At 49.1% G+C, this 18,449-nt stretch overlaps 2 protein-coding genes across 6 annotated transcripts; both read right to left on the bottom strand.

Moving 5' to 3' along the window:
* Positions 1-276: 276 nt before the first annotated feature.
* On the bottom strand, positions 277-10,620 carry dglucy (D-glutamate cyclase). 4 transcript variants are annotated; one of them, XM_076027794.1, is made up of 16 exons: positions 10,590-10,620; positions 9,024-9,103; positions 7,490-7,618; positions 6,862-7,015; positions 6,146-6,229; positions 5,719-5,842; positions 5,284-5,434; positions 5,026-5,148; positions 3,150-3,368; positions 2,732-2,849; positions 2,346-2,488; positions 2,150-2,249; positions 1,647-1,795; positions 1,313-1,432; positions 739-899; positions 277-459 (listed from the first exon to the last, which is right to left on the bottom strand). In XM_076027794.1, the coding sequence occupies exons 2-16, from the start codon at positions 9,094-9,096 to the stop codon at positions 295-297; spliced, it is 2,013 nt and encodes a 670-aa protein (XP_075883909.1). In that variant the 5' UTR covers positions 9,097-9,103; positions 10,590-10,620; the 3' UTR covers positions 277-294. The 4 variants fall into 4 exon arrangements, with proteins under 4 accessions (XP_075883909.1, XP_075883907.1, XP_075883908.1 ...); XM_076027792.1 differs by lacking the exon at positions 10,590-10,620 and adding an exon at positions 9,758-9,918; XM_076027793.1 differs by lacking the exon at positions 10,590-10,620 and adding an exon at positions 9,847-9,865.
* A 1,225-nt stretch (positions 10,621-11,845) lies between these two features.
* znf839 (zinc finger protein 839) lies at positions 11,846-17,870 on the bottom strand. 2 transcript variants are annotated; one of them, XM_076027797.1, is made up of 12 exons: positions 17,778-17,870; positions 17,587-17,698; positions 16,169-17,273; positions 14,680-15,777; positions 14,448-14,576; positions 14,272-14,373; positions 14,106-14,198; positions 13,729-13,875; positions 13,508-13,612; positions 13,342-13,429; positions 12,990-13,089; positions 11,846-12,918 (listed from the first exon to the last, which is right to left on the bottom strand). In XM_076027797.1, the coding sequence occupies exons 3-12, from the start codon at positions 16,922-16,924 to the stop codon at positions 12,357-12,359; spliced, it is 3,180 nt and encodes a 1,059-aa protein (XP_075883912.1). In that variant the 5' UTR covers positions 16,925-17,273; positions 17,587-17,698; positions 17,778-17,870; the 3' UTR covers positions 11,846-12,356. The 2 variants fall into 2 exon arrangements, with proteins under 2 accessions (XP_075883912.1, XP_075883910.1); XM_076027795.1 differs by lacking the exons at positions 17,587-17,698; positions 17,778-17,870 and having other exon boundaries at positions 16,169-17,288.
* Positions 17,871-18,449: the final 579 nt, after the last annotated feature.

Consider the following 18,449-nt stretch of genomic DNA (forward strand, 5'->3'; position numbering starts at 1 on the left):
CCCTAACCCTCAGCATTCACACAGACACAATGAATCATCTGCTGTGTTTAATTCCATCAGTCAGTGCTTCAAGGCATCAAGACACTACGGTGCAGCTGATTGGCTCATTAGACAGCCACATCCATTCAGAAAATTTAATTTGAGACCTGCCAGATGTGTCTCAGTTCTACTAGTTTATATTGTGACTCTAACTCATTGACTGTGCAACCATTTGGCCCTGATCGATCGATGGATCCATGGATCAACGCTGCTCGGCCCAACAGATCATTTCAGGGGCAAACCCCCCCCGACTCATCATTTGGCGGCGGGGGGGGCGGAGCCCAGCGTGACCTCCCGCAGCCTGGTGATGATGTCAGAGTGCGTGGGGTGAAAGGTCAAGCCGTCCACCTCCATGGCCAGATGGGCAGTTTTGCCGCTTCTGATCCCAAAACTCTTCAGCGTGGCGAGGAAGGACTCCTCCTGGTGGAGGAAGAGGAGAAACAGGAAGTCCACACTCACATTTATTCCACCAAAATAAAACTGCTGACCCGCTTCATCAAAGCATCGTCTCCGCTGGAGAAAGGATTGAAACTGGAGTTGAGTTTTACTTTAATGTCCACTGAGGAAAATTGTTTAAGGCATCAAATACGTGCAAAGCGTATAAAAACACATACAGACTGCAACCACTATTGGGGTCGCCACCCACCAGTTGAGAAACACTGCTTTGTATGAAGCTAGAGTTTGCAAGTAGAGCGTCACCTTGTGGACGGAGGGCAGGTTGTCCCTCCAGTGGTGCTGCTGCTCCTGGGGGGCCGGCTGCTCCAGACCCAGCCCCCTCCTCAGGTAGCGCTGGTGGGCGGGGCAGAGCCGCAGCAGGTAGAGGCCACACGCTACGGCGTAGCCCCCCCAGTTCGACACTCCTGCAGTCACGCAGTGGCACCACAGACACAACAATGAACAGTTGTCTGGAAACCCAACCAGAACTTTGACGTTGCTTCTCAGGATTTAGATCCAGTGAACTTTTGTCCATTGTTGAGACTGAGGCTCAGTGTGAGGTGCTGGAACTGACTGGAGTTTCCCACTGAGATTCTTTACAGAGGCCATACTTCAACCCCAATGGTGAAAGTCAAAAATGACACACTTATGAATGCATTTATGGGCAAATATTAAACTTTTGCCAATATAAAATACAACACACTGGACCTTGAAAGAAGCCTTCAGCACAAGAATGGTTGTAAGTTCAATACCAGAAACTCAGAACAACATCGCAGGAGGTTCCCTTTGCACAGCGAGATGACTTGTATGACGACTTGTATGGTTGTGTTGTTCTCACCAGCAGTGACAGCAAAGTCAGCAGCAACATCGCAGGCGATCATTTCTCCTTTGGGCATCTTGGCCTTCACGATGTCCTTCACCTTCCCCATCCCCAACTCATTACCACCATCACCGATTCCTGCAGAGGCAGAGGAACTCAGCTTCACTCAGTGACTGTGGGACAAAATCACCTTCATCAGGATTTTGTTGCTTGGACGTTTTAAAGTGCTAATAAAAGGCATCGAGCTTCAAAAGCATGGTTGCCTTCTTTTTAAGCAAAGAAAATCATTGCTACAAAGACACAAAACCATGTGAAAGCTTCAAGCTTGAAAACACTGCCGCGCTCCAGGGACCTGTTGTGCTGATTCCTGGTATGTGTGTGGCAGCCACAAACAAGTCGTCAATTGGATCCACAAAGCGTTTGACGTTCACTCCTCTCATGTTGTAGTAGTTTCCATCTGCAGCCCGCCCACTGCGCTCGATCGCCACCAAGTGGTCGTACCTGGTATTACAAGCAAATGAGTTTTTAACAGTAGAAACTGAGAGATTAATCTACAAATCATCTGGCTGTTTCATTCTACTGCCAATTAGTCAATAAAGTTGACATTATTATTACTATTGTTACTATTATTATTATTATCATTATTATTATTATTTGTTGTAGTAGCAGTAGTGGTCGTAGTGCATGCATAGCTCCGGGTTGTGTCTTGCTAGTCTGAGCTCATCAATTCAAACTGAGTTCAGAAAATCAGATCAATACACTATTTGAGAAGATAAATCACAGTGTGTGGTGCTCTGCATCGCCCAGCAGTGATGCAGAGGATCGTCACTCTTTTCCCACCAGAACCCAGCTGACCTGGGCTTGCTGGGGTCTCCGTCGTGACACAGGAAGCGCAGAGCAGAATCTGGGCCGCTTCCCTCAAACGTGACCAGAGGCACAGCAGCTTCCAGCACACCTGCAGGTGAAGAGGCACCAAACACAGTCAAAGTGCTGACATGTGAGTGTGACAGCGAGGACCCGCTGCAGTCACTTGCAGTGCTCCATTCCCCACCTGTCCTCACTGCTTCCTTCATGATGTCTTGGTACATCTCCAAGGCTCTTCTGTCCGTCACCAGCGTCACCTCCTTCCCCAGCGACAGCAGCATGGAGGCCATGGCGACGGCTCCCGGAGGACCATCGGTCTCATCTGGAGGACTGGGAGCGAGGCACTGCTTCAGTAGGACACGAGGCCGTGACTTCCTCTCTCAAAGATGCAACACAACACGCATGATCCACACTTTATCTAATCTGCAGCATCCTCCAGTGCTCGACCAGGGCGGTCCAGCTGTTTGACTGGTGGGCCGCAGTGGCTTCTACAGTGTGACAGAGGGCTGACTGACAGGTATGTGGTAATGGTATGGTGATGACGCAATAAGCCTGTGCAGTGTGCAGTGGTACCTGTACTCATAGAGAGCAGGGAAGCCGGTGGTGATGGCCACAGAGGAGCAGTGAGACAGAGCCAAGCAGCAGCGCAGCAGCTCATCCTGGACAAACAGAGCTGCGATCCCTCGATCACCTGCACGCACACACACACACACACACACACACACACACACACACACACACACACACACACACACACACACACACACACACACACACACACACACAGCTGTGTAAAGTTGCACAATGACCTGGTGTGAAACAGCTAATATATTAGTTTATATAGTATGATTAACTGTTAAAAAATAACTGTTTCTGAACTGCGAATGTATTTTCCAGGCTGTGTGTTCAGTTTTGACTAATATAATAATAATCACAACTCAAGCCAGATTTGATCTTTAACCAGGAACCAAATGAATCATCATCTCCGTACCTGGGTCTTCTCCGATGATCGTCTCCAGCTCTCTGATTTTGGCCACAGCTCTCTTGGAGGCCAGGCTGTAGAGCAAAGGACTGTGGGAAATCTGAAAGCAGAGAGGGACCAGCTCCAGGTCGGCCTGAGTCTGGGCGCCAGCAGGGGGCGACGCTGAGGATTCTGGGACGTCAGTGAGGAACATGCAGCCTGGCGAGTGACTGAACGCCACAGGAGGTTCTGAAGAAACAGCAACAATGAATTATTGAGACAAACAGAACTGAGCGATGAGTGTTGAGAAGGTGACTGCTGCTGCTGCTACTGCTTCTGCTGTTGCTGCTTCTGCTGTTACTGCTGCTGCTGATGCTGCTGTTACTGCTGCTGCTGCTGTTAATGCTGCTGCTGTTACCGCTGATGTTACTGCTGCTGTAACTGCTGCTGTTACTGCTTCTGCTGTTGCTGCTTCTGCTGTTACTGCTGCTGCTGATGCTGCTGTTACTGCTGCTGTTACTGCTGCTGTTACTGCTGCTGCTGCTGTTAATGCTGCTGCTGTTACCGCTGATGTTACTGCTGCTGTAACTGCTGCTGTTACTGCTTCTGTTACTGCTGTTTCTGTTACTGCTGCTGCTGCTGCTGCTGTTAATGCTGCTGCTGCTCCTACTACAGCCGCTAAAGTTACTGTTACTGCTGCTGCTGCTGTTACTGCTGCTGCTACTGCTGTTGCTACTGCTGTTACTGCTGCTGCTGTTACTGCTACTGCTGTTACTGCTGCTGCTGCTGTTGCTACTGCTGCTGCTGTTACTGCTGTTGCTACTGCTGCTACTGCTGTTACTGCTGCTGCTGTTACTGCTGCTGTTACTGCTGCTGCTACTGCTGTTGCTACTGCTGTTACTGCTGCTGCTGTTACTGCTACTGCTGTTACTGCTGCTGCTGCTGTTGCTACTGCTGTTACTGCTGCTGCTGTTACTGCTGTTGCTACTGCTGCTACTGCTGTTACTGCTCCTACTACTGCTGCTGTTACTGCTGCTGCTTTTATTGCTGTTGTTACTCCTGCTGCTACTGCTGCTGCTGCTGCTGCTGTTACTGCGGTTGTTACTGCGGTTGTTACTGCTGCTGCTACTGCTGTTACTGCTGCTGCTGTTACTGCTGTAACTGCTGCTGCTGCTGTTACTGCTGCTGCTTCTGTTACTGCTGCTGCTGCTGCTGCTTCTGTTACTGCCGCTGCTGTTACTGCTTCTGTTACTGCTGCTGCTGCTGTTAATGCTGCTGCTGCTGCTGCTTTTACTGCTACTGCTGCTAAAGTTACTGTTACTGCTATTGCTGCTGCTTCTGTTACTGCTGCTGCTGCTGTTACTGCTGCTCCTACTGCTGTTACTGCTGCTACTACTGCTGCTGCTGCTGCTGTTACTGCTGCTGCTGCTGCTCCTACTGCTGTTACTGCTGCTACTACTGCTGCTGCTGCTGCTGTTACTGCTGCTAAAGTTACTGTTACTGCTATTGCTGCTGCTGTTAGTGCTGTTGCTACTGCTGCTGTTACTGCTGCTGTTACTGCTCCTACTACTGCTGCTGTTACTGCTGCTGCTTTTATTGCTGTTGTTACTCCTGCTGCTGCTGCTGCTGTTACTGCTGCTGCTACTGCTGTTACTGCTGCTACTACTGCTGCTGTTACTACTGCTGCTGTTACTGCTGCTGTTAATGCTGTTACTGCTGCTACTACTGCTGCTACTACTGCTGCTGTTACTGCTGGTGTTACTGCTGTTACTGCTGTTGTTACTGCTGCTGCTGTTGCTGCTGCTGTTACTGCTGTTACTGCTGCTACTGCTGCTACTACTGCTGCTGTTACTGCTGCTGTTACTACTGCTGCTGCTGTTACTACTGCTGCTGCTGGGTGTCTTACTGCTGCTGATGATGGCCTCCATGGCCGTCACCCCGCACGCCCAGAACACTGGCACATCTCCAGGCTGCAGCTCGACACTGCCCCCGTAGGTCACTCTGGACACATCCTCTATACCCAGAAGGCCTGCACACACACACACACACACACACACACACACACACACACACACACACACACACACATACACACACACACAGGTCATTACATGTCTCTCAGTGTGTGTGTGTGTGTGTGTGTGCAAGACAGACAGATGTGCACCTGCATCTCCGATGTGCACTGGAGCTCCGTGTGCCAGTGGCTGCTGGTGAGTCAGCTCCACCACTGTGTCCAGCAGGCCGGCAGGGATGGGACGCATGCTGACCACTAGGGGGCAGCTGAACACTCCTGCAGGAACACAGGGGACAGTCGTCTGTGGAGATAGTGAGGTGCACAACAATAATTTAGGGTTATCTTCACACACATATATATGCACATATATGTGTAAAATGTTTCATATTAGGGTCACTGTCAGGTGGGCTTTCTTAAAAAATGCTAAGCTAACTAGCAAGACCCTTATTGGTCCATGTATCATTCTGATGGAATTCTGAGGAAAAGGAAATTATTTTTAATGTACTGCAAGTATACACTTTTATTCACATATTCATGGCCAGTATGTCAATATTTTAAGCTATGGACCCCCCACCCACATGTTACCGTGTACATGCTGACGTTGGTGCCCTGCTGGATGTTCCTGACTGGGACTCCTGCCTGCCTCAGTCGGCCCTCGAAGCCGAAGCTGCAGCCCAGGTAGAAACAAACCATGTCGGGCCAGGACATCCTAGAACACAGCAGAACCACGGAGCTGGATGATTAGCATGTCCAGGTCATGTGATGGTATTATCACAAACAGGGCCACTACCTTCAAAAATTTTAGATAGATTTTCTGATATAAATATAAGAACCGTTATATATATATACACACACACACACACACACACACACACACACACACACACACACACACACATATATATACGTATGAAATATATACATATCATTGCCTATCATTGTATTTCCTCCTGATCGATGTGATAAATGTGCCAATGGTGAGATTGTGCAATGCTCGGCGTTATTGAACGACCTTGAATTGGAGTAATTCTGCAGACTGGAAACATTTTTGATAAATTTGCCATCTTCATACACGCAGTACTGAGAAATATCCGTCCTGAAGACACAAAGAAAGAGAGAGAGACATAACAAACAGGTCAAAACTTTCATTGTAAGTTATTCACTCTGTCAGTATTGAGCGCAGTGCAACTCCTTTTATATTTGACACAATAAAAATGAACCAATCAGAAATGTTTTGCAGCTGAAGAGACTTTTGAGACTGCTGGAAAAACTTATGAGGAAATAATGACTAATTATTGTTGCGTGGACATTTGTCCTCATTTACATTTCCAACACAGAAGTAGGTGGTCTTAAAAAGTGTTTTAAAATGTATTAAAAACATGCAGATGTTAAAATGTGTTTTTAAAAAATAGACATTAAAGCACAGACACGATAAAGACAATTAAAATGTTTTAAAAATATGTTTAAAAACATGCAAACGTGTAAGACAGGTGAGGGCAAACTATGGCCTGGGGGCCATATGCGGCCCATTAAAGCTTTGTAAACCACCTTACGAGAACACAAACGTGTAATATTTATGGTTTCAATCTTTTTCAGTGGCCTCTCACTGTCCTGCACTTTGAAAACCTCCCTTCTCTAAGTTTTAGATCAACACTGAGCAGCAAGCCGGCGCCCCAAGCGAGCAAATCTAAATATATGTGATAAGTATCCATTGAGGAGAGCTCTTACCTGACGTCAGCGTGCTCAGCCAGGGGTGGACAGGAAGTCTCACCTGGTTGGCTGCGGTACAGGACCGGCAGTGGAGCAGGATTCTGCTGGCAGAACGACTGGAAGTCAGCGGCCAGCTGCTTTGGCAAAATGGCAACGTTGGCCTGTTGGTAGCCTGTCACACACGCGCGCACACACACACACACACACACACACACACACACACACACACACACACACACACACACACACGCACAAGGTTGTTTCATTTCATTCATGACGAGCCAGTGAGGAAAGAAACAGAGCAAAGTCTTGGATTTGCCTCAATCAGTGTTTTTCAAACCTTTTCTGAACCATGGCACATATTTTTTTTCATTAAAAAAAATCCCATGGCACATGAAGAACCAATAAAGTATTTAGCTCTTTATTGAAATCACTCTGAAAACACTGGAAACATGGATGAAATACAGCTATTTGATGACTGACTGACTATTAATAAATAATTAATAAAAGTTTCACAGGCCGCGTGTGGGTCCCCGGACCGTAGTTTTCCCATACGCAATACTACCCCCCCCCCCGGCCCCCGCCCCCGCCCCCACCTGTTGTTTAAGGCGACACAAACAGACAGAAGATAAGACAGTGCTGGTACCAGCTGCTAATCCACTGGTGCTCCTGATTCTGGGGTCGTCCTGCTTGATCAGCCTCCTCAGCTCTGCAGGGCTCAGCGAAGTCAACTCCCTGCAAGGCTCCATGGCCGAGTGCACTGCTGGCTTCTTGCCTGCGGACAGCAGAGTAGAGATCCAAAATTCAAAAAGAGCCACGGACTGAGTGGAAACACGAGCGGCCGACTGCGCTGACGAGCTCGCTGTCGTCCTTCCACTGGATTGAAGTCTCGATGTGATTGATGGTAATTCACTGGACCGCTCTTATCTCTTCAACTTGAGTTAATGATCAGGGGAAGAGGTGACGGCAGCGGTGGATCTTTTGGAAATCTGTGCGCTTCAAGTTGGAATGAAAGAAAGAATAAAAAGAAGAAGAACTGTCAGAGAAGGAAAATACCTGGAGAAACGAGCAGAGGTGAAGTGAAGGAGATCCAGAGAGAGAGAGAGAGAGAGAGAGAGAGAGAGAGAGAGAGAGAGAGAGAGAGAGAGAGCAACTTCATTCAAGTCTTCCAGCCACAGCCTAAAAATTCTCTCCCGGGGGTTCAGAGAACACGAGTTTGTGAATTGATAACTACAAGCTGTGAGCTGTTCACTGGCTGCTGCTGCTGCCTCCAGTGCAGTCAAGTCCTATCAGGATTTGCAATGAGTTTGGTAAACTTGATTTTGGTTTTGTGGGCTACAAAAAATCTTTGGCTGGCATTCCAGATGGAAATTGTGAAATGAACTGAAACCCTCAAGACAACGCAGCAGGGGAGGAGCTTCAGCATAGAACTTTTCAGACACAACACAAGACAAACATTCCACAGTAGTGGCAAAGCCCCGCCCCCAGATGATCAGTTTATGAACAACTGCTGTGCAGGTGACAGGTCATCTTGGAAGAGGTGCGCTTGTTTTCAGCACCAGGAAAGCTGCAACACAGCTCACTTTTTTTTCTTTTTTTTTTCTTTTTACCTCAAATCTTTATCTTAATTATTCTTTTACTCTTTATGCACTTTTTAAGAACTGATTGTGCAGCTGAGAAATTGAATTTCCCTCAGGACAAATAGAGTATTTATCTATCTATCAATCTATCTATCTATGTAATAGATAGATAATAGATAATGGTAATTGATAATAGTCAATAGCAACAGCTGGACTCATGGGAAACCACAGTAACATAAAGATTATATGTATATATGTATATATATATATATATATACATATATATATATATATATATATATATATATATATATATATATATATATATATATACGTATATATATATATATATACATATATATATACATACATATATATATATATATGTATGCACACATATGTATAGTTTAGTTATTTGAAACAGATTTTTATTCTCTTTTCTTAACAATGGAAATATTGCATGATTATTTGTAAGAATCAGCAGTACAACCTCCACTTGGTAGCATGTCTGTGTGGTTATCAGCGGCATTATTACACAGCGCAACAACACAACGATGAGTTAGGCTGAGGGCTTCTACGTACAATCAACAGTGAGATTACCTGAGCCGCTGGCAGCGTTACAGATTGTCCTGACAGACCGCATCAAACGCCCAGCAGTAGTTAGAGCACTCATTACGCCGCTGTTAACACAAGAAGTGACTTTATCCATCAATCAATCAATCAATCAATCAATCAACTTTTATTTGTAAGGCTTGTGGATAAATCACAACCAACGGCGCCTCAAAGCTTCTTTGTACAATCAAAAGAAAACCAACTGTAACCCTCCAGAGCAGCAGGGGGCGACAGTGGCAGGAATAAACTCCCCTGTGGGGGGAAGAAACCGGGAGCAGATCCAGACTCCAGAGGTCAGAGGTCGTCTGACCATTGACCAGTTGGGGCGAAAAGGAAATACACTATATCTATATCTATCTATACCTATATATATACATATATATATATATATATATATATATATATATATATATATATATACATATATATATATATATATATATATATACATATATATACATATATATATATATATATACATATATATATATATATACATATATATATATATATATACATATATATATATACATATATATATATGTATATATATATACACATAGATATAGATAGATAGATAGATAGATAGATAGATAGAAAAGTAGCCATAGTGAGTCGCAGGTGAACAACAAAGTTCTCTTGATATAAAGTTCTTTACTGCTCGTTTTAAAGAGGTTTTTTTTGTTTGTTTGTTTTACAATTATCATTATTATCAATTTTACATTTTGCAGTGATGTCCAGTTGATCGAGGGGAGGTGTTCAAATCTTCAATGTAGGAAGAGGTGGCAGTGAGTCACTAGTTTTTCCTTACAGTGGATGGACTTGACACAATGATGAAACTTCTCTGAAGGTCTGGCTGATAGATCTACAAAACCCCTGTGGGTCAAATTAACAACTGCTGCCAGCCTTGTGTCAAACATCCTAATAAATGCAAAGTCTAAACAATAAAAATAAAAATAATAAAACAATAACATGGCAATGCTAAATAAAACCGCTTCTACAGGGAAACTTCAAGTCCGTCACAAGACACTGGAGTGTTATGGGGGGGAAGTGATGATAAATCCACCTTAGTTTACAGATTTGGTGTCACATCAGTATCGAGAATACTGGTACTTAATTGGTTTCGCTTCAATATCAAATCTTGCAGTATCGTATTGTATTGTATTGTATCATATCCGGTCACGCTGCAATGTAAGAAAACACTCGAGGGATTCTGGTAGCACGTAGTTTGCTTTTTGTTTTGTTTTTTAGGCAAACATTATAATCAGGAATTCACAAAACGTTGCGAGGGTGAAACATGAAACAAATCAAAAACACAAATATATATATATAATCTATATATATTATGTATCTTTCGGGACCTCGAGTCACGCAGCGGCTGATCTGTGCACATAATAAAAGGCATCGCCGTTTCAAGGGCAGCTGAGTTCAGTTTAACGCAGTTAGACTTCAGACTTGCTTTCACTTCCGGTTCTTTGCCTTGAATGTCATGCTGGGCATTCAGGCACTGCTTCCCAGGCTCACTGCAATGCTTCTGGATGTTCCATGTCTTACCTTTGACAGTGGCACTGGAGTGCGAGCGGAAGAATGAGTTTTGTTTGGAAAAGTCGACGAGGCTAACTCCGCCCATTTGGCGGTGACGTCATTTCTACAATCTACGGAATCCGAGTTTGAACAGACATCATAGAACCGCTGCGGGAGCGCGAGTGCCTGATTGGATATAACTAGACAATTGTTATACACGCAAACTCCGCGTTGTGAAGCCCAACTTAATGATGATTGTGATAATGACAAGGTTTAATGTTACACGTGGCAGTCAAGAACAATAAATAATCTTATTTTTGCAGTTAAATACACTGAGTCACCCCCAAAAACAGCAACAAACACACACAAGATTGAAGCATGAAACAAAAGTTTGCAAAACAAACAACAAGCAGCATTCAGCTAAAAATGTTCAGTTTATATGTACAGTATATCTACTATGTACAGTATATCTGCTATGTACAATATATCTGCTATGGAAAGAATCACAGCAAGGTTACAACTGAAGCATGAATTATGATGAATGTTCTGCAGGAACCCTGACTTTCCTTTACAGTATTTATTATTTTGTATCTGTATTTTATTCAAAACAACCATAACCCTAACCCTACTTGGCTTACTGTGTATAGGAAAGTGTACAAATGCATATATATTTCTTTAAAAGTTACTGTTTTGCTAACAACTGCAGAGTATTGACATCATGTGGGTTTGCATTGCTGTGTCTTGTTGCAGTGGTTGGAAGTGAATTTTCTCGTGTTTCTCCAGGTGACAGGTAGGAGGAGCAGTGGAGGTGCGTCTGCTGCACGGCTGAAGCGCCAGAGACTCGGCTGAGTTGGTCTCCTCACGTCACACCGGTCTGAAATGGTTCCTGTGGATAAAATATTTGCTCCGGTTTTTCTATGTGCCGCCTATGAAAGAGGATTAGTGCCACGAGAAGAGATTTTTTTTATTGAAGTTTTCATTTCGACTTTAATCGCAAAGTTTTGAGAAAAAAGACGAAATTTCGTGAATAAAGTCAAAATGAAAACCTCAATAAAAACTTCCTTCCTGTAATATTTTTCTCTCTTCTTGTGGCCCTCATCCTCTTTCGCACCACCCCCCCCACCACCACCACCCTCCACTGAAGACAAGGCCCCACTCTTCTGAGGCCCCGCCCACTGGACTCCACCCCCTGTGGAGCCCAACCCACAGGTCTCAGCAGACTTGAGGGGAAGACCTGTGATTGGTGGGTCGTGTTGTGATTGACAGGGGCGGCGGAACGAGGTTCATTTCAGAAACAGGAAATGTTTTTTATTCATTCAGCCCATTTTCTTTAAACATGACAAAGCAATTACGATTCCTTCAAATGTTTCCCATCAAGTCAAAAGTCCAGATTCTCGGCTGGAAACATTTCGCTGTGAAGTTTTATAAAAAGTAATAAAATAGTGTAACTTTTCATATTTATCTACATATAAACATCCAACTAATCTGTTTTCTAGCTTTTAAACGAACAACAAGTCCAAATATGGAAACACTGAAACCAAGTTTACAAATGTCATCATGGGTCTTAAAATCCAGCCGTGACATCAGAGACTGAAGCAACCAATCGCAGCCCTGCTGGAGACACAATGTACAGGCTCCGCCCACTTCCTGCTGGCCACACACAGTCACTTTCAGGGCAGGAAAAGCACAAGCAATACTTAGGTGTTTACACTGACAGGTGTGTTGAAGCTCCGCCCCCATCAGCAAGACTGACAGCTGAGCGTTTGGGGTGTCGGACCGGACCTGACTGGTACCGCCTCACTGAGGGGCCTTGGCCTCGTCGGCAGTCTCGATGCCCAGCAGGGCCTGGACGGCCTCCAGCGGGACCCCCTCAGGGGTCTGGATGTGCATGGTGGTCCCGTCAGGCCCATTGACAATGACGATCCGGTCCAGACCCGGTTCTGCCATCTGGACTGTCAGCCCCTCCGTCTGGATGTAGATCTCCTGGCCCTCCTCCAGCTCCTTCTGCTCACAGCCCTCACTGGCCTGGGAGGACTCCCCCTGCTGGAGGGGGCCGGGAGCGGCCGTGGGGGCGGAGTCAGGGGCCACGGTGGGGGCAGAGTCAGGGGTGGAGTCTGGGGCTGTGGTGGGGGCGGAGTCTGGGGCCGTGGCGGGGGCGGAGTCTGGGGCGGAGTCTGGGGCTGCTGTGGCGCTGGAGTTGGCGCTGCCGTCCTTGGGACTGGAGTCCAGCTGCTGGGCCGAGACCGGACTGTGGACTGGGACTGGGACTGGGTCCTGACTGGCTTGGACCTGGACCGGGGCCGGGACCGGGGCTGCATCCTGGACCTCCATGGGCGTGGCTGGGGAAGGAGCCTCAGCACTGAGGAAGCATCACAGTGAGGAGAGAAACACACAACATGGACGTGGTGATCAGGAAGGGGGCGGGACTACCTGGGGGCGGAGTCAGCAGTGGTGGTCAGCAGGCTGGAACTCCCAGGAGTCACTGGGGCCTCAGGAGGCAGTGGAGGCCCCGAGGAGGCCACCGTCTCACCTGGACACAAACACACAGCTGAGAGAGAGAGGCTCTGAGGTCTGGGTCTGGGTCTGGGTCTGGTTCCTGTCTCTGGGTCTGGTCTAGGTCCAGGTCTGGGTCCTGGTCTGATTCCTGTGTCTGGTCTAGGTCCAGGTCTGGGTCTGGGTCTGGTTCCTGTGTCTGGTTCCTGTGTCTGGTCTAGGTCCAGGTCCAGGTCTGGGTCCTGGTCTGGGTCTGGGTCCCTGTCCAGGTCTGCGCCAGTCCTCCTACCAGTCCTGGTAGCCTCAATGCCGTTCTGGTGGACCGGGACGCTGTTCTCCATCTTGAACCTCTTGGATGGTGGCAGCATCTTGGAGTTCTGGAGACAAACAGACTTCAGTTACAAACTGACGACGGGACAAACGAGCCCCGCCCCCTCAGCAAGACCGCCTCCCACCTCCATGTATCGGACGTTCTTGTTGGTCAGACTGGTGTTGGGCGAAGCTCCAGGAAGGACCTTCATCTTGTTGACCTCATCGAGGATCCCCAGAGACCTGGCAACCTGGAACACAAGCAGGCAGGTTCACAACTGGCAACGTGTCTTGGGCCACCGGAGCACTACGGAACCAGCTCAGCTCGCTGCCTCGACCCAGAACCAGAACCAGGACCACGCCTCACCTCGATGTTGCGGACCTCCAGGGGCAGCGGCCCCACCTGGGGGCCCACGATGTAGTCCTGGGCCGCCTGGCGCACTCGGCCCTGCAGCGACTCAAACTCCCGGTAGATGTCTGGGAAGCGGGACCGAGTCGGAGCGTCGCACTCCACCTGGGGGGGCGGGGCATGGAAAGCACCGATTCAACTTCCTGTCACCGTGTCACTGATGTCATCAGTCACAGTTGTGACCAGTGAAATACAGTGATTGGATGTTGACACTGTTAATATCAACCAATGTGATTTTCAACAGCTTTATTTTCCTGTGGACTACTGCAGTCAAATACACACACCTGGAAAACATCAATGTGTGTGTGTGTGTGTGTGTGTGTGTGTGTGTGTACCTTGGCCAGCAGCAGCTCCCACACACTCAGCAGTCTGGTCAGTCTGGGTAGGACAATGTCCATCAGGTCCTCGTCGTCGCACTGCGCCACCAGCTGGACACCACAAAACTCACAGTCAACACAACACAACAGAACACCATCGACGGCCGCAGTGAGCTGCTCTCACCTCCTGGAGGCGCTCTCTCCTCCTCTCTGCCGTCAGTGCTGGCGTGGCCGTCTTGGGGGGCCTCCCTCGGCGTCCTCGCCGCCCCACCAGGCTCACCGTCACCTGAGCGGGAGGGGCGACCAATCAGGTGACAGCAGGTTCAGGCGGTCATCAACACTCCGACTGTCAACACTCACCTTTGGAGGCGGTCCTGGTGCTCGGCCCCGCCCACGGCCCCGCCCTCGTCCTCGCCCCCGCCCCCTGGGCCGGCCGGGGCCCCGCTGGTGGAGACCCCTCAGCCCTACCGCCGCTGCTGGACCCCCCTCCTGCACACAGCCAAGGACCAATCAGAGAGAGCTAGGTGGAACGACACTGAGTGCACATCAAGCACCAATCAGAGTGAGGTGGGCGGAGCTTCAGGTTGCCTACCTTGCTGAGGGTGGAGGCTGAAGGTTTCTCCTCCTCCTCTTTCTCCTTCTCCTCCTGCTGCTGCTGCTGCTGCTGCTGCACCACCTTCTTGCCCCCTCCCTCTGTGCTTGTCTGCGATTGGCTGACCTCCTTGGCGGGGTCATGTGACGTCTCCGGGGAGGCTGCGGTTGGCTCGGCCTTGCCGTGGGCGGGGTTGAGCTTGTAGTGGCGGTTGAGGCCCCCGGGGCCGATGTAGGCCTTGTCGCAGGTGTGGCAGCGGTGGGAGCGCGACTTGTGGCTGTAGGTGAGTGAGGGGGCGGAGCCATCCTTGCGGGCACCGCCCTCCTCTTCCTCCACGCTCATGTCGGAGTAGTCGTCGGAGTCGGACTGGTGGCTGTCGGCCAGGTCCTCGGTCTTGATGAACTTGTAGTCTTTAGCCTTGTGTTTGGGGGGCCGGGACACGCGACCCGACCGGGTCTGGACCTTGGCCACCCTCCTCGCCCTCTTGGCCGCCTTCTTCTCCCTGCTCTTCACAGCCGTGGTGGTGGTGGCTTTAGCCGTGGGCGGGGCAGGGGGCGTGGCACCCTCCACCTTGGTGGCGACTGCAGACGCCTTGGCTGCGACTGCAGTGGTGGCGGTGGCCGCCGCCGTGGTGCCGTTGGCGGCAGCCTTGACCAGCGGGACGCTGACGGTCTTGACGGTGGCGGCCGCGGGTGGGGTCTTGACGACGGGAGGGGGCGTGGCCTTGACGGCCGAGGGGCTCTGCACTCTGATTGGAGGGGCCGCCGGCCTGGGAGCCGGGCTGGAGGCGGTGGTCACCGCTTTGTGCACCACCGGCAGCAGCGAGCCCACCACAGGGGCGGGGCTTCCCACCAAGGGAGCAGGGCCCTGCAGCAGAAGCTGGATGGGGGGGTCGCCGGGCCGCTGCTGCAGGAAGAACTGCTGGCCCTGCTGGCTGACCACCGGCTGCAGGTGGATGATCTGGGCGCCGCCCAGGCTGCCATTGGTCGACAGCTTCACTTGCTGGTGGCCGACGGCCAGGCTTTTCTGCTGGGGGGCGGGGCTAAGCTTGACTTCCTGCTTCTGCGGGACCTGGATCTGGATTCTGACGGGCTCAGTCTGGGAGGGTGATGTGATCAGAGCAGAAAAGGCACAATTTTTGATGAGTGTTTTCTCTTTTCATCAAGTTTTAATCTTCTTGAATGTATTTTATTTTACCATGAGAAAAGCACTAAGCAGCTAATGATGACGTGAGCACTGAGAACATGCAACACAACCTGCAGCATCAGTGCCACACCAGAGTCCAGAAGTGAAGTTACAACTACAGGCAGGAGATAAAACCCACTCAACCACAACTTGGTGCCTTGTTCTGGACTCCAAGGCCAGCTCAAGCAAGAAGCTCTCAGAGGAACCCAATTCTCCCTCCAGCATCATGGACCTTTTCCTTCTACCCACAGTGCAGAAGCAGAGCCATGAGCTGGTGAGCTGGTTCCGGTCCGTCACAACTCACCTTCTTCTGCAGGAGCTGCAGCGAGGTGCCTGTCTGCAGCGTGAACTGCTGGGCGACGCTCTTCAGCTGCAGAGACGCGTTGTTCTGGCCGCTGGCCTTCAGGTTCTGCTGAGGAACCTGGGCCGCTTTCTGCTGGGGGACCTGGAGGGGCTGCTTCGGAGCCTGAGGGGCCGCCTGGACCAGCTGCTGGACCTGCTGCTGGACCTGCTGCTGGGACTTGGCGACCTGGTTGATGACCTGCTGCAGCTGACTGGGGTCCAGGGCCGTATTTTGCACCGTAGCGGATTTGACCAGCGGGCTGTGCTGCTGCAGCAGCTGGGCGGCCTCGGTGTCGGACACCTGGACGATCTGCTGCTTGCTGAGCTGCTCCAGCAGAGCCTGCTGCTCCTCCGCCGTCAGCCCGGATCCCTCCACCAGGCTGCCGTCGGGCTGCACGTAGATGATGGTGGTGTTGCCCAGGTCGGCGAAGTCGGCGCCCACCACGATGCTCTGCTCCTCGGGGCCGCTTTGGAACAACTCGGCCAGCTGAGTTCCGGACGCCGCCGGAGCCTCAGCCGTAGCCGCAGCTGGAGCAGGAGCGCTCTCCCCGGGCTGGAGCGCCTCTGCTGCGGCCGCCACTACTAAGCCTTCCGCCGGCTTGCAGCTCTGCTCCGGAGCCGCTGCCGGAGCATCTTCGACGGGCTGTTTGCACGCAGCGTCGGCGGGCTCTGCGACTGTTATTGTTCTGCTCAGACTGTCATCCTCCTTGTCCGCCATTTTGGCTGCGGCTAACGGCTAACGGCTAGCTGTTAGCTTAGCTTAGAATGGGCGCCAGTCGGCGGGGAGTGGAATCAGGCCGACGGTCGAGCAGCGTCGACCGAGGAACCGTTGCTTGTACAATCCACAAGCGTCGAGGATGAAGAAGCTCCGTCCGGACGATGGGCAACATCGACGGGGAGACTGGGGGAGGCCAACGGGCGCAGGGAGCGGATTGTTGGGGGCGATTGGCAGTAGCCTAGCTTAGCCTTCGGCGGGAGCGGGAGTTCAGAGTCTCCGGAGCGGATCTCACAGCGGAACGGATTCGCGTGTTGATGTGCGTTTAATTGTAGTGCCTATTAATTCCAAACTGGGGAAATTTGCATACTTACACCAACAATACAGTAGAAAAGAATGGAGAATAGATAGATAGATAGATAGATAGATAGATAGATAGATAGATAGATAGATAGATACTTTATTAATCCCTAAGACATCAGACAGCAGACAAACATTAAAAAACGAAAAGGAAGCCATATAAAGTGCATGTGTGAGAGGCAACAACATAAGGTAATAAAATAAGTTTTAAAACATTGTCTCCATAAATCCAGTGGCATCTTCTCTTTTTCTTTTGTCGGAATACCAAATCACGTCAAATAGAATCCCATAGAATCCATACTAACATATTGTCTGTGTGTGTGGTTCACCAGAAGGTGCTCCAGAGGAGGTCATCAACACAGCGCAAAAAATGATTGACTGCCCCCTCCACTCACTGGACGACCTGCACAGTGCTGGCTGTGTCAAAAGAACGCAGAACATTATGGAAGACGCTTCTCACCCAGGAGTCAGGACACTCCCATGTTTGAAGTCTTACCATCGGGCAGACGATACAGGACCAATATAATCAAGAACAAACATATTACAAAACGGTTTCTCGCCAACAGCAATAACCCCCATCAATGCCACAAAAAACAATCCCCAAAACAACACACAACACACACGGTAATGGGATTGTGCAATGATATATAATAATATATTATATTTTATTATAACTTTATTTATTATGTTTTAATGTTTTTATCCCAGTGACCCTCAGCTCGAGAAGAAGCGGGTATGGAAAATGAATGAAGGATGAATGTTTTTTCCGTGCACTGACTCACTTTTAATTGTGTTGTGCATGTCACAATGACAATAAAGTCTTTTCTCGAAATAGATTTATCTTAACTTTTGTCACCTTTACGTCGACCCTTCGATCGTCGTTTGAACTCTCACAGTTAAGTCGTTTTGTACCGTTAGGAATCTGACGAATGTTGGTTTAAAAGCGTGGACCGACCGATCCACTGCCGGGTTTTGCCGCCGCAGCACTGTCCTTCCGCTTCCGGTCATTCATTTAAATTCTTCTTAATGACAAAATAAGGATTAAATAACTTACGGAGAGCGAAGCTGCAACCCCGACAGTGGTGCATGTGATGTTATGAGTTGTTTTGTTTTTTTTCTTTTCTTTGTTCTTTTTTTTTCTTTTCTTTTTTTTTTTTTTTTTCAAGAG

Source organism: Nelusetta ayraudi, unplaced genomic scaffold, assembly GCF_046127955.1.
Source record: "Nelusetta ayraudi isolate G7.1 ecotype Tasmania unplaced genomic scaffold, CSIRO-AGI_Nayr_v1 ptg000021l, whole genome shotgun sequence".
In the NCBI taxonomy this organism is placed as follows: domain Eukaryota; kingdom Metazoa; phylum Chordata; class Actinopteri; order Tetraodontiformes; family Monacanthidae; genus Nelusetta; species Nelusetta ayraudi.

Bases quoted from the DNA above. Each gene is read 5' to 3' on its own strand.
- dglucy (XM_076027791.1), bottom strand. From the start codon at position 9,132: ATGGATAAAGTCACTTCTTGTGTTAACAGCGGCGTAATGAGTGCTCTA. The intron at 7,619-9,023 runs GTAATCTCACTG...TGCTGTCCGCAG, and splicing joins TAACGCTGCCAGCGGCTCAG to GCAAGAAGCCAGCAGTGCAC. The intron at 2,489-2,731 runs GTACCACTGCAC...CCTCGCTCCCAG, and splicing joins CCTGCTCTCTATGAGTACAG to TCCTCCAGATGAGACCGATG.
- znf839 (XM_076027797.1), bottom strand. From the start codon at position 16,924: ATGGCGGACAAGGAGGATGACAGTCTGAGCAGAACAATAACAGTCGCA. The intron at 15,778-16,168 runs GTGAGTTGTGAC...TCACCCTCCCAG, and splicing joins TGCAGCTCCTGCAGAAGAAG to ACTGAGCCCGTCAGAATCCA. The intron at 13,876-14,105 runs GTACACACACAC...CCGCCCCCCCAG, and splicing joins GGGAGCTGCTGCTGGCCAAG to GTGGAGTGCGACGCTCCGAC.